Genomic DNA, 15388 nt, shown 5'->3' with positions numbered 1-15388 from the left:
AGTACTCGTCGAAATATATCATTCCATTTGATATTGCTGGCTTTTAGTTTACCATATCGATTCTGAAAAATAACAACCTCATCTGGGTCAACTCCAGCAAGATTCATAATAACAGCGAGTTCATCTTTAGTTGCGTACTTCGACAGATCACTGCCATCTTTCTTTTTTTTTAACGCCGGATAAGAAGATCTTCTTCCGTAAATATCAACCATTATATAAGATCTAAGAGCTGTTTAAAACGAATCGGTTACTTGTATAGTCATGCACGACCTTATGTGGTGGTTTGGATGATTTTGATATAGCATTAAGTACATTAATTACTTCACGGCCGCATATTGGCGGATCTGTCATTGTCTGTGTGGGTAACGTTGAATACCAAACTAGCGTGTGAAGTGACGCGACATACTTGATAAACTCAGGCGGTGGAGCTAACCCGTATGAATCAAAATAAACGATTCCACATGGATCAACCGCGTACGATACCCAGTGAGTACCGGGTTCTGAATTCGAGTCGAGATTAATAATACCAATTTCGAATTCATTCGGTTGTTTCGGTAATTGATCTCGCATAAAAACACCTCTGAAGTTTTTTATTTTTAGCTGTTTAGCATCATCAAGGAAATCGAAATTTGACATCGGTGTGAAGTTTAGGTTCCTGGAATCCTCAGACCTTTTCCTAGATATGTCCCTGGTAATCTTAGGCCTCTCCCCAGGTAAGTTTCTGGTAATATTTGACCCGCTCCCTTTTTGATATCCTTTTCCTGTTGTTTTCTTTAGAGCCATTCCAGCAGCGGTTCCAACAGCACCTACCGCGACTGCTTTTGCTACGGCCCGAGCGGCAGCAGCTATGAACGCTGGTATTGCTGCAAGAAGTGGGAAAATACCACCTGTTTTAACCATATCTTTAAAATAACTCGGAGAAAGAACAAGTTGAACTCCAGTTTTTGATTTCAGTGCTTTATTAAAGTGTTTAATCTGAAATTTTGTTAACGATAATTTATTTGGACCACCACTAGAAATCTTATCTTGTTTCAACGTTATTTTTGTTCCGCAGTTTTTTGTTGAATTTGATTGAAGTTTTTTCACCTGACCGGGAGTCAGAGTGACATTAACATGACTGTATGACATTTTATGATAAATACTTGCCACGCTCCAAATAATGATTATAGATTTTCAACTGGTGCATCAACGATTCTCATTCGACCACTACCACCTTCAAGCAACATCACTTTGTCGCTGAGTATAACCGCGATTGCTCTGTAAAGACCATAAACAACTGGTGGACCAGCCGCGAGTACTGGCGGGGTATTAACATGAGCTGTGAAGTGTATACGACAGCGAAAAGTAATAAATCGGATACAGTTTTGTAAAATCGAACTGTGATATTTGCAGCCCTTTGTCTATGTTTAGATCACGTCCCATAAATGTCATCAAACGATGATATGCGCGTGCCACATGATTTATGGTATAATCTAAAGATATATCTTCGGATGGTTCTTGTTGTCCGTTTATCCTTAACGAAACCTCGCTAACACCGAAATTGTCAAATATCATATGTGAAAGTTCCTGACTATTCAACCGATTATTAATTTGCAGCGCAATAAAGATATCTCGTGGCGCAGAAACACCTTGCTGTGATGCTATATGCCATGTAAATATACCTCTAACGGTACTTTGAACGGCATCTGTGGTTACTGTTAACCAATACAGTAATGATTTACCGCCTTGATCCATAAAAGACAATAATTTCTGTTCTTCTGTGACCGATTGAATTAATACCGGCATTCACAATGAGAGTTTCGTTATATTTACTCTACCAGCATCAGCACACCATCCCCTCGCCAGATCGCATCATTATCATCACCTTTTCTTACAAGTACAACTTTGTCGAACTCCAAACATGACTTTTCTAACATCTCTGCAAAATCCGAATATGTGAGACAGCGGAATCGCACACGAAAAATTTCTATTTCCTAACAACATTGCTCGGCGTGTTGCAAATCCTAAGTTGTAATTTCCATTAATACCTTTTATAATATCAAAAGCAGCACCTGGTCTATCTTCTTATCCAGGTTCAGCTGGTTGTGGATCAGATGTAGTATTTCGTGGTGTTTGTAACATAATATGTTGAATATGATCAGCGTTGTTGGTAATATCTTTAGCAAACATCATTGATGGACGAGCTGATCTTGTATAATCATCAGAATATCTTGCTAGACCAATTATTGTTTTTGCAACATCGACATCCGGCTGAATCGATTCGATATTTCTTCCATCAATCATGTATGTGGCGTTATCAAATAATACCATGATTCCGATGTTGACAAAACCAACTCTTGCATTGGCATCGTATGCAGTATCATCCGCCTTTACAAGTTCACCTTCTACTTCAATAAATGCCTCAGCGGGTAAGAAATATATACTTGTATCCTGAACTTGAAGTTCGATACGCCCCCGTTGATTTGGTTGTCTTGCATCATAGGAATAAAACTGATAATCACGTACCGATTCATCTTTGATGACCGGTTCATCCATTTTAAATACTGAGTCGGATATACGTTTGAACATTTTATTATATATCTTCGATTTAAATCAATTATCGACGAACACGAAGTCCACTTCCTGCTATCAAATTTACAGTAATATTTTTTTTGTACTTCATTAGTTTCTTGATCCATCAAGGCTGCTAGTTTTTATTTGCGGCTTGATTTATTATTTTACTGACGTCTGCGGGCATATCTGTAGTGCTTAGTAATTTTACTGGTTGTGATTTTCGTCTTATTAATCGTGCTATTCTATCTTTGATCACCAAAAAGGCCTTACCAGCAACATTGACAATTGCACCAGGAGGTTTTTCACGAACGAGATCAATAGCTTTCATAGATAATTGTTTTGCAACTGGTGCTACTTTTGGAGCTAATCTTCTAAATAACCATTGAACAACATCACCAAGTCCATCTCCGTAAGTTGCTCTGTAGATTGGTAATCGTGAGTTTACCGCTCTGACCTGTACGGGTCTATAATGTCTGTAATACATGATCATTTTTATTTTATTTACCATTTATCTACCAACTAGTCACTGTAATCATCAACAAGTTCATCGATAAGTTCTCGGTAAACACTGATATCCATGATACCACCCTGAAATAATCACCGACAAATATCAGCTGCTTCAGTGGTTATTTCTGGTGAGTTATTTCCGACACGTTTTCCTCCGATAAGAACTTCTAATCGTGACACGTCATTGATTATATTATCAGGACAAACAAGATTATATCCTCCTGATGTGGTCAAGAAACCACTTCCTACAGCACTCGGAAGATCATCATCATCATTTCCTGCCAACATCTGTTCTCTTTCTTTTTCAAACTCCTCAATTCGTTTCCTCAGTTTAGTATGTTGTTGGGTGTATAATCGCTGCAGAGGTGAAGGTTTTTGTTGCGGTGAAGAAGATTGTTGTTGTTCTATCTGTTGCAGAGGTGGAAGAAGTTGATATGAAGGTTCCGGCTGTTGTTCTATTTGTTCCAGTCTCTCTCTCTCTCTCTATCAAGTCTTTTTATTTCTTTAACAAGTTTATCGTGTATATAATCATTATTTTTTACTTGTTTTATGTTGTAATATATACGACATACCCACTTAATAAAATTTTCATTCTTTGTTTTTCATAACCGGGTTTTAAAATATCAGATTTATTAAATATACCAAATAATATTTTTCGGGTAATTTTTCTTCTTTAGTATTTCCAATATCTTCAATAAACCCTTCGTTAAATTTTGCAATCAATTCAATATTTACTCTTCCTGTTTTAGGATGAGGTGCAATTTTTTTTCACGTTCGCGACTTCAGTACGTATTGTTCAAATACCCTCATGTATTTCTTCATCGACAGGTGGAGGTTGAGCTGCAGCAATATTAGTTGGAAGTTTTTGTAAAATCTTTTTTGTTTGTATGGTTCTTCTTGCTATTTTTTCAGTTTGTTCTGAGGTTTGTTTCAATACTGGAAAAATACCATTTTTCCTCTTCTCATCCTCTTCCTTAATATCTCCCCATATAGTTTTGTTTTTCAGCAGCCGCTGCAGCTTTTTCTGTAGCTGTAGTGACGGGTTTAAATAGTTGTTTAGTGTCTTCTTCGTACTCAACTTGTGCTTCCTGCTGCGCTCGTAGGTTTTTTGTGAATGAATCTCTAACATGAAGAAATTTTGTGATTGATTCTAATCGTTCTCGAGCTATTCTTGCAGTCTGAGATTCCGGATGTACCATTATTTATTACAACATAATGATTTAATTACAGCAGCAGGAAGGGTACGACCTCATATATGTAAACAAAGTACATACGACAAATAACCTGTGACATTATTTTTTTTTCGTATGATGTTTTGTTTTAAGCAAATTATATTTCAACCAAGTGGTCTGTTCGCCCTTCCTGCTGCTCTACCTGATGCATGATGTGAAAGAATCTCTTCGCCTCAGTTTATTTATGATTGTCAATATGTGCTCTAGTTAAGCAAAGTGGTTATTTTGAATGGCATTTTAGAGGTTTGGAGCATATTATTTATGAATAATATAAATATTGAATTAGTGTCAAAGCGGCATGTGTGTATCTATGTGTGTGTGTGTGTGTGTGTGTTCGTGTGTGTGTGTGATCTGGATTTTTAACGTAGCTTTAAAAAGATCAGTCATATCGCTACGATGTCTGCAGTGTGACAGTTCATAGTGATTTCTAGCACTGGGGCATTATACCGCAGACATGTAGCATGATTTCATACCCAGTCACATTATCCTGACACCAGAATAATGACGACTATTCTTAACACTAACCTCGTAATGCTGAGCGCCAAGCAAGGCAGCTGTTAGTACAATTTTGGTAAGTCTCCCGAGGCGGACACTCTAACCACTAGGCCACCGGAGCGGTCGCTTTTGTGTTAGTAGTATATTTAGGTTCTTGAAAGATAGTATGTTAGATTGAAAAGGAAATAAACTAGCTAAATTGCAAAACTAAATTTTCTTTCTCGAATAGCTCATTCTTATGGTTCTAAAATTCATCTCAATTTATACATAGCTACTGCGTAATGTAGTTGAATATACACGTATGATGATTCCCTAAGTGGAACATGTGTAATACGATCTTATGGCACTATTATTGTCATCATAATTCATGCTAAACACTGACCTAACGATCAGAATATCCCGAGTATATTTCAATGTTGTTTCATTACACTGCAATGAGATATAATATTATGCTACAAAATACAAACATCGGATATTTTATAGTATAGTTTAATAATAGATAACTTTTATACAGTACAACATATTGAGATTGCCATATGAAATACAATTGCCTTCGAACAAAGGAGGAAATTAAACTTTTTTCTCCCATAAAAGTTCTAGACTCCATTCCATGATAGCTTTGTTGCTAATATCACTCCTATGTATTATATTTCTTTATGTAGCTTTGATTATTTTATACAGACTTGAAAATAACGTTAGATGTATCCATTTTCCATAGGGCTACACACGAAAACAACGCGACAGTTCAATCAAACATAGACATTCAACATGTGGAGAACAGGGTAGAGGATATCGAGATTATTGAAGATGTATACCAGGAGATAAACGATCAACCAGCGACACACTCCACAAGACTTGGCAATCCATTCCCGACAGCTGAACCAGAGCCTGGCCATAACACCTATATGCAACTGACGAAAACAGAGAAAGACGCATCAGATGGATATTCATATTTGAATAAAATTTCCGATACCATCGTCGGGCTGGCAAAACCTCAGCTACCGGAACGCGTGCAGTCCAATGAGAAAACTTTCACTCAGCATCACCCAAGCACTGAAGTCGGGTCAGAAAATGACGAAAGATATCTTGAACCAGCAAGAAAAGGAGCATTCTAAGCAGCGCTTCAATCTATTTTGATGTGCAAACAATACAAGTTGACTTGATTTTACTCTGTCGTCAACGTTCATCTTACCAATTTAAATTACTAAACAGATTTCTCATTGGTCTGTAAAAGAAGCATAATTACCATTGACGTATTATTGTACCGAAAACATACCCAATCATAAGTTTCCGACATATTGATAACTGTATATAGTAAAATATTAGATTAATATTTAGCAGTATATATGATATGTCAACATTTTATCATGCATATAGTAATATATCCAGTTTATTCTTTTACATTATGGGTTTAATGACTGTGACGTGTAGATTATGGATTTAATGACTATGACTTGTATATTATGGTTTAATGACTATGACTTGTATATTATGGGTTATATGACTATAACATGTATATTATGGGTTTAACGATATGACTTGTATATTATGGTTTAATGACTATGACTTGTACATTATGGGCTTAATGACTATGACTTGGATATTATGGGTTTAATGACCATGACTTGGATATTCTGGTTTAATGACTATGACTTGTATATTATGGGTTGAATGACTATGACTTGTATATTATCGGTATAATGACTATGACTTGTATATTATGGGTTTAATGACTATGACTTGGATATTATGGTTTAATGACTATGACTTATATATTATGGGTTTAATGACTATGACTTGTATAGTATGGGTTTAATGACTATGACTTGTATATTATGGGCAGTTGTCCATATGCCATGCTTAAAAAGTGATTTGCAAGACACCAACTATTGTAAACTAAAACTGTAGACAAATTTTACGAAAGGCTGATAACCGTGGCTAATTTGGGAATTAAAATATCAGTTCATGACAATATTCAGATATTGTATCTACACACGGCTCAAATGTATCAGTTATTTTATTGATTTTAAATTCAAACAACGACATCGCATGAGCATGGGTGTTTTCTATATCTCTATAAACATATAACATTATCCTCCCCCTCCCCAACCTATCCACAAACGATATTCAGAAAGGATGAAGTAGGTGTTTCTCACTGAGGGTAAATCTCTAATAATGAATTAAATGGGTCGGCTTCATCTAACATGGAAAAAGGAAATAGGTAAAACAACGATCAAAGAAAAACAGAACGTTGTGAAGAACCCTTCCTATTTTAAATTTAAGTGAAATACTAATACTAATCATTTTAAAGTACAACCTTACTAACATCTTTCTTCAGTTAAAGATTCAACCAAACTGAGCCTTAGAGCCGGTAATTTTCATACATAAAGAGTGCGATATGCAATGATGATATAACTCGTAAATGCTAATTACTCTACTGGTCAAGTAATAGAAAAGGAAAATATTTTCCTGCAATACTTAACAATTGTTTTAGAAGGAATCGAGAGATTATCTTCATTAAATGTCGATTTCACGAAATATGACAACATTCCCCGTAAAGAAACTACTAATATGCATCAATCTTCATCAAAGTAGCTATGGCTTGTTTAGGATAGCACACACACACATACACACACACACACACACACACACACACACTATATATATATATATATATATATATATATATATATATATATATATATATATATATATATATATATATATACATTTTTTATCTATTGTATAATTGTGTTATACCCTTGTAAAACACTATGTAATAGCTTATTATTCTTCAAACATATTGTAGTATACTATGTATAACAGTACATTTAGAACAACATATGAATAACCTAGTCATATGAATAACCTAGTATGACCTGCCCTTCTGAAAGTTAATTCACACCATTCTGTATTTGCAATAATCTTTCCATACGCGAGTTGCATATTAAGTCGACCAATAATTTGTTTTACTAGCAGAATTTATAGACAAAAATTCAGCTGAAAGATGATTTAATACTAACGTGTACTGTTGGTAAAGTAATTTTAAGTAATTGGAAATGTTTTTAGATTACAAAATGTTAGATCATTGCGTGTGTGTGTGTCTGTGTTTGTGTGTGTGTGCGTGTGTGCAAAGCTGTCAATAACTTTTATATATGCTTTATATTCAACGCATCGTGTATTATAACATTATCGTATAATGTTGATAGATACAATCTGAACAGACAAACAGATCGTTTAATTTATAGAGTTTGTACATAAATTCTTTTATAATTTTCAATAAATAATACATTAAATAACCGTTTTTTGTTATAATAGTTTACTTTCTTATAGTTGACTTATTGAACATATTTCATTGGCTCTTTAATTTACCCTGAAGTAATCAAACCCAGTAATGCAACTACAATGAAAACCTGGGCAAAGTTGATCAAAAATGTTTCCTTTGAAAACTATTATTCCAGAATCACGCTAAATACAAGGCGAACATTGCTTCCCAAACTGCAAAAAATCATTGCAAAATCATCCTATGCCATGTCGTGCGGGCCATAAAAATATCATAGGACATGTTCAAGATCCTGACCTGGAGATGTAGTGAGGAAGTTTTATTGAAAATTGATGCCATGTTGCATCATGTTACCCATTTGTAAATTACAATAAGTACTTTCTCACAGATAATGCAAGAAATCATAAATTGTTATAACGAAATACAAGGAACAGTGCATTTAACATTAGTATTTACCTCTTTAAATATGATGTCATGCTCTATATCCTCTTGATTGGGGAGGATTCAATGTCAATCTGGGATGAAATGGCAATTAAAAAGAAAATAATATACTTAGAAATATTTTTTTTAAAATGAACTATCATTTGATCTATAAATACAATGCTACAAATAATCTGAAAAAATTTATAATATGAAATAATCGGCCCTCTGTTTTTTTTTCCTCAACACATTTATATATAAGAAAAAGTTATTAAACTAGCCTCCACAGAAGTCTTACGATAGCGTAAGCGTCTATCGGACTCAATGGCACGCTCGCACTGTCATTACTAAAAGACGCAGAATAAACGTAACGTTCTAATATCGAATAAGTAAAAATACTGCTGAAAACTACCTTTTAAAGATCATTCCTACTTTACACGTAAGTACTTTTGAATTTGCAAATGATCAAAATAATTTTTTTTTGGGGGGGGATTGTAGAGCTATCGTGATGATTGAGGAATATAATATTATACAGCTCTAGCAAGATTATGTGTTGCCGCTTTGTGATGAGGCACAAAGACATTATATTCGGGAAAAGTTGGATTAGATGATAGTTTTTTGTACACTGGCGAGCTTATATCAAATAATTTGCCTCAATATAAATGTTTTCAGATGCGAAAGTGTTAAACGTTTCCACAACAAGACTTGGTAACAAACATTTGCAGATAGATGCCTTGGTAAAGTTTAGATCTTGTTAAGCAAATACGCGCAATACCCAGGCTCGTTCCAGTCAGTGGCATACAAGGTAAGCGCCAGAAGTCCCACATAACTGTAGTAAGGCCTTGCTCTGTTCCCCATCCTATGTTCACGACGACTTGTATTAACTTTAAGACATAATTATAATTGTCCCTGTGATATTTACTATTCGAAAGGAAAGTTAGTTTATTGCCAGCAATGAATCATGCAACTATGGTTTACTCTGTCAAGATATAGTTGGGTCATCATCTGTAACTGCACATATGCAGAGCGTGCAAACAGTATTAGATATTGATTAGTTCTTGAAGTTTTTTAGAGACTGAACAAAAACTTGAAAGTATCCCAGGAGTTTAGTATATTTTTCTTTGTATGGAAATGATGTTAATGTAAAATATGATGACTCCGACATAACGCCATTGCATTACATGAAGAAATTATTAACGCCAAGAAGTACAAAATTATGACGTTCATATAGTATTCAAACTAGCATAGTATTCATATTATAAGTGACAATATTATATATCGATAAAACTAGAATATTCTTGAAAGAGTAAATAATAATGGTCGTAAAGTATTCGCAAAACGTGACATCCTCGATAATAAAAGAAGACTTGTAAAGTTTCCAGCATTAATAGAGCAATTTAATGCATTATTATGAGATGCAGCAGGCGTCTTAAGTTGTTGCATATTCTTCCCTCTTCAAGGGTGTATGCTAGTATGCCACTAAAATAGAGGTGACGTCAAAAACGAAATCACAAAAAGAATAAAAAGCAATGAAAACAAAAATAAAAATATAAAGAATACATCAGGTAATCATGATAGGAGGGTGCGAGTTAGTACATGTGTTGAAAGCCCTTGTAAATGTGTTCGTCAGATTGATGCTAAATAACAACAGTTTAAACCATTTGAAGTGGCGTCGTAAATACACATGGGAAGTTTGAGTAGCATGCTCATAATACCATATTGCTGCGTTAGCCATAATACCCCTGCATGAGACCTTTAGAATCTACGGTAAATCCCCTTCCAGTTGTTTTACTTTCGTAACATATGATAGGCATAAAGAGAGGTACCAATTAGCGATGGCCACAATGAAGACATATAAAATCTATGTTGGAGTTTGGACAGAGACAGGGAAATCCCAGTCAATGGGTTATATTATTTGTCTCTCCACGATTGGGATTTCCTTGTATCGGTCCAAACCCCAAAGTAGATTAATTTTCTCACCAAATATTTCATTTTAAAGTAAAAATAATTCTTCATTAGTGTTCACGTCCAATGTTTACACCCGGCGCATGAATATAACTATGTTAATGAGGGCTGTGGTGTGACCGTTGCTTCCGAAATGCACAGTTTATTCGCGTGAGCGAAGAAAATTAACAACATAAAACATTGCTTAGTAATGAAGTATTATCACATTTAATATATGGATGTTATATGAAATTGGCATCAAATAATATTTATTACAAGAAACTGTTTTATTTTCATCAGATCCAATTTTGAAAAGTTATATTAGCCACTCAGCTCCACTGTAGTTATCCTTAGTACAAGCTGTAACGAAGAGTAACATCTTGCTTTAGATTATTAATGGATACTTAGAGATCTGTGTCACAATCGTAAATCCAAAAACGGACTCTAGCGGATAACCATGTGCTAAACTTTCAAGTTCACGGATTCTTTGAACATTTATTTTTCTGTCCTGGAAATTTGGAAAGTGCTACAGTGAAGTTGTCTTATCGATTTATGTGTTGACAGATAAATGATTTATTCTGGCTGGTAAATATAGTAGGTATACATTTTTTATTCAACCGGGGCACAATGGAGATGCTTAACAAAATTAGTTTGAAGTGTGTTTTATATAACACCTTTCTGGCTGTTACTAAATTTTCCGTAGTTGTTAAGAGAGTTGGAAGGCTATGAAGTGTATAAGTCTTTAGCGTGGAGAATTTTATACTATCTGTAGCACAGTCATTTTTCAGGTCAGCGTCATTAAATGTAGCTAACAGTATATAATTTGTTTCACACTAAGTATTTAAAACTAGTTAGATAGCTTATACTACATTTAATGACGCTGACCTGAAAATGTACTAAGCTAGCCCTGCATATAGGATAAATTGACCATGCTGTGTGGAATGTACTATCATAATACGAGAAGGCTCGACATCGTATGTGTTTGTGTCTTTGTCTCCCTCGAAATCTTTTTGTAGGGTGTGCTCTCAAAGATGGATTTACCTTAAGTTACTATGTTTTTGATATATATTTGTTGCTGTTGTTGTTGTTATTGTTGTTTGATTTTAGTACAACTACGTCAGGCACAGCAGAAGATAACAAGGGTTTCTTTTTTTCAAAAGTAATTCTGAGCGCGGTGACACCTTGACTGTGACGACTGGTCTGAGATGACTAAACTGAGATAAGAAAAGTAAGGTTAGCAAAACAGCTAGATGTCTCTGTCGCATGGATGAGAAAAAATGAAACATATAACTGTCAGTACACATTTTATTTATTAAATAAAGGCAGTCGTCTCCAAGCATAACTGATAGAAATAACAACATTGCCTTATTATTGCCTTGGTCAGCATGCATAGAGATATACTGAATGTCTGCCGGAACAGTATCCTGACCCGTGAAGGTTAACCTGGCAATCAGAACTGACACAGAATCCGCTCTTGGTATGCCCGCATTAAGATGGCAAGACCCAAAGTCTACATTATGAGATGACGGACCTATTCTGACCCTAGGCTTCCTTAACGTTACATTGACTTGGCACTCAATACATGTAATGAAGTCCAAGTCTGTCGCTCAGGCCTGCTCTGAATTGGTTCATCCTTTCTACCGCAGATAATGTAATACCTAACCCATTTGATAAATGAATATTGGATCCATTATTAGTGTCCAGTGCTCAGGCCACATGAGCGGCCTATAACCATCCAAGCACACGTATGATATTGGCTTTCATGTAGTATGGTGCAAGTAACCATAATTATTTATGCAATCAATCAATATTAACATTCACGTAGAGAGCAACACAACTAATGTGCCTATTGAATACATGTAAGTTGTGGATTAATATTGCATGCAGCTTACACAAGCTTCTATATATACAATACAGTAACTCCTATAGACAGATTCACTATGAACCATGCCCTTTTTACCATAACGTGGTATCATATGGCATATTTGACTACTTTTGTTCAAAATTCCACGGTTTGGTGATACGTGACAATATTCTAAAATAAAAAATACGGCCAATGAAATTATATCGATGGATGAATATGCTCCTCGTACATTTATTTGCTGCTTGTTTGTCATCATTATGGCCAATTTACTTGTTAAATAAATTACTGGGATCGGGCTGGAGTTTACTGCTTTTCTGGCGATCAAGAAATAGTCGCTCTTTCCATGGTGGAGAGACCGCTAAGGTGTCGTAAGAGGGTAGAGCGAATACTTGAAATAGGAGGCGAATACTTGAAAACGTTTAATGGCTTTCAACAAATTTCCAAGGAGACCTTATATTAATCTGCGGATTGAGAACAGTAATATTTTATGCTTTGCATCAAATCAATATAAGTAGACCTCATGATGGATAAGACGTGTATGCAATTATAAAAGATACATCACCATCAGAAGCTGCATTAATCTTGTGTTTAGATATAATTTGAGAGGACTCGTCTATTTGGATTATCCACTGTGATCAAATGACGCACTGGACTAAAGGATCATTTCGATGTTATCGTGAATTCATCTAAAGTTTTGAGAATATAATTGTGATACATCAGTGCTGCTGACACTTCAGCATAGGCAAGGATATTGGTACATCAATATATTCATGACCTGGGAATCATTCGGAACACAAATGTTTTGGACTTGTGATAGAAATTTTAGCATTATTGTGAAGTGAATTCACAAAACTGTAAGTTCCTCTTAAATGTTCATTTTATAACTTAGATAACTAAATTATTTGTTTACAAAACTTTTTGGTTTTTCTTCTTTCTGTTACGTGGTTTAAGACCATAGTGTAGTAACGAACAGAAAGAATGGATTTTAATGAGAATTTGTCCCATAAAAAAACACTGCACGATTCTGGCAATGTCAAGTTAACAGAGACAAGTATTTGCGTATAATAATAGAATCCTTTTGCACGCACCACGATAGCTAGTTTCATATATAACCAATCTGTCTAGGTTCAAAATCTGCCAGCAATATGCCGTGTCTGATGGATATTTGTGACATTTTGCAACGAGTGAGAGAAAATGATGGAACTCGACCTCTGTATATTCTGATACATATTGTTGCTGTTTTCCCTTGTAGTCTATGTATATAATGAGTCCAGAGCGCCATACCAATTTCAAACAATTAAACAAATACACAAAACAAATAACTAGTTTGATGGGTTTTGGTGGAATTTATATAAGTACTATAATCTTCCTACATGATTTATGTGGAAAATGTGCAGACAAAAAAGCAAAACAGTTGAAACTATGTTTTGATCTCGGAATGTAATTTGTGTGCATAGATGTTGGTGGTTTTAGTCATGCCTCAACCTGCATTTGCATATAACTTTGAGCTTCAGTCATTAGAGAATGACGGTGCATTGTGTTGATTGGTCCTGAGCTGAGATTAGTATGAAAACATATTGATGTCAAATGTATGAGTTACAAAAACTTCAGATTATAAGGTGATTCTGCAACATTCCGACTGATTTGAAATAAAAACGAAGGCAAAAACACCCCAAATTCAGGAAAATCTCTTAATACTACAATAGAAAAAGTCTCAAGTATGACAGTGGATTATGCTGCTAATCGTTAGCGGTGGCAGTATGTCATACAACTGCTGCCAGGGGTAAGAGTAGATATAGAGATAAAATTAAATTTTAAATTGAGTAATTCAGCGACATCAAGGGCGAGTTGACGTACGACGCCATGGTAAGATCATTCGCAATTAATCATAAGAAAAGTCGATGTATTGCACACATACGACAATTATGATAACGGGTTGAGCTGTTTAGTTCTGAACAGGGGTTGATATGACATCTTACCTAGGTCAATAACCGTAGCAATTTACAGTAAGAAAACATATGACGTTAACCCCTGGGTGTGGCTAATGGAAACACTCTGCTCCGATAGAAACCCCAAGGTAATGTCTGGTCAGAGAGAGCACGTGAGCAATTTTGGACAAATGTATGTCAAAACTTTATTGACATCCTTTTCGCATACCTAATTATTAAAATAAATCACCAAGATATTTATGCTTGATAAGGCTAAGCGATTTGCCAAATAAATTACCTTGCCCAATAAGATAAACAAAGCAATGTAAAGAAGTTACATCAGTTTGTGCAGTCGTGTCCCTTGGCATCTCATAAACATTCCACAGAATCAAGTATGTTAAAGACATAAATCAGTATTTCCCAACCATTTCTGGTCGCATCCCTAACAAATACTGAGTTTCACGACCCCATTTCCACATTTTGATAAGTTTTGCCACCTTAAAAAAATACCGACCCTTCTGGACCCTCGAGAACGTCCTCACGACCCTGATTTAGGTCGTGACCAGGGTGTTGGGAACAACTGGGTTAAACGAGAAGCAAATTGCAACACATTAGAGACAATCTGCTTAAACTTTACAGCTTCAGAAATAGCCATACTTTGAAAAAGATTGAAGCTTATTGTGAGACTGACCGTCAGTTTGCTATCTTTCATGTCTAGATGTAATGATAATTTTTTTTAGGTTAACAATCTATGTACAATGAAATAGTCTTAGCCAATTTAATCTATTTCTTCAACATTGTTTTGACAGTTGATCTATCCTGTAACCCGCTAGCTTCTGTATCAGTATGTTGTGCGAACTATTTAAACTCGCGTCCAATTCTGCAGTTAAGTTGTATTTCCAATTTTCTTTTTTCTCGTACATTAAATGTGCATAAAATTGAACTATTTACAATGCAAAACGCACAACATTTCAAGAACGTAATTCTTGTAGTCAGGTTGTACAGTCGGTTTAATTTTCAAAGTCTCCATTGCTTGTTTTTTTTGTGCTCAGTTTGGTTTGTAACTGAGTTTTGTACAGGTGGTGATGTCTCATATTTGTGTATAGGATGGCCAATACCACCGAGCAAGATACTGTGAGATGGACAATTCCCCAAATAAATT

General features: G+C 35.2%; 1 protein-coding gene across 2 annotated transcripts in view; it reads left to right on the top strand.

Annotated features, from left to right (window-relative positions):
• LOC149776255 (von Willebrand factor D and EGF domain-containing protein-like) overlaps positions 1 to 7428 on the top strand; it is a 55298-nt gene extending 47870 nt beyond the window's left edge. The window contains exon 14 of one of the 2 annotated variants that reach the window (XM_089942309.1): positions 5506 to 7428. In XM_089942309.1, the coding sequence (XP_089798435.1) occupies positions 5506 to 5902 (397 nt within the window). In that variant the 3' untranslated portion in view covers positions 5903 to 7428. Of the gene's footprint in view, positions 1 to 777; positions 1075 to 5505 lie in introns of those variants that run through there. The other variant, XM_089942310.1, reaches the window with a different exon arrangement.
• Positions 7429 to 15388: the final 7960 nt, after the last annotated feature.

This window comes from Sinohyriopsis cumingii, chromosome 18 (assembly GCF_028554795.1).
Source record: "Sinohyriopsis cumingii isolate HCF-2022 chromosome 18, ASM2855479v2, whole genome shotgun sequence".
Lineage (NCBI taxonomy): Eukaryota > Metazoa > Mollusca > Bivalvia > Unionida > Unionidae > Sinohyriopsis > Sinohyriopsis cumingii.
Note: the sequence above shows the minus strand (reverse complement) of the source record. Positions and strands in the feature narration are given on the sequence as shown.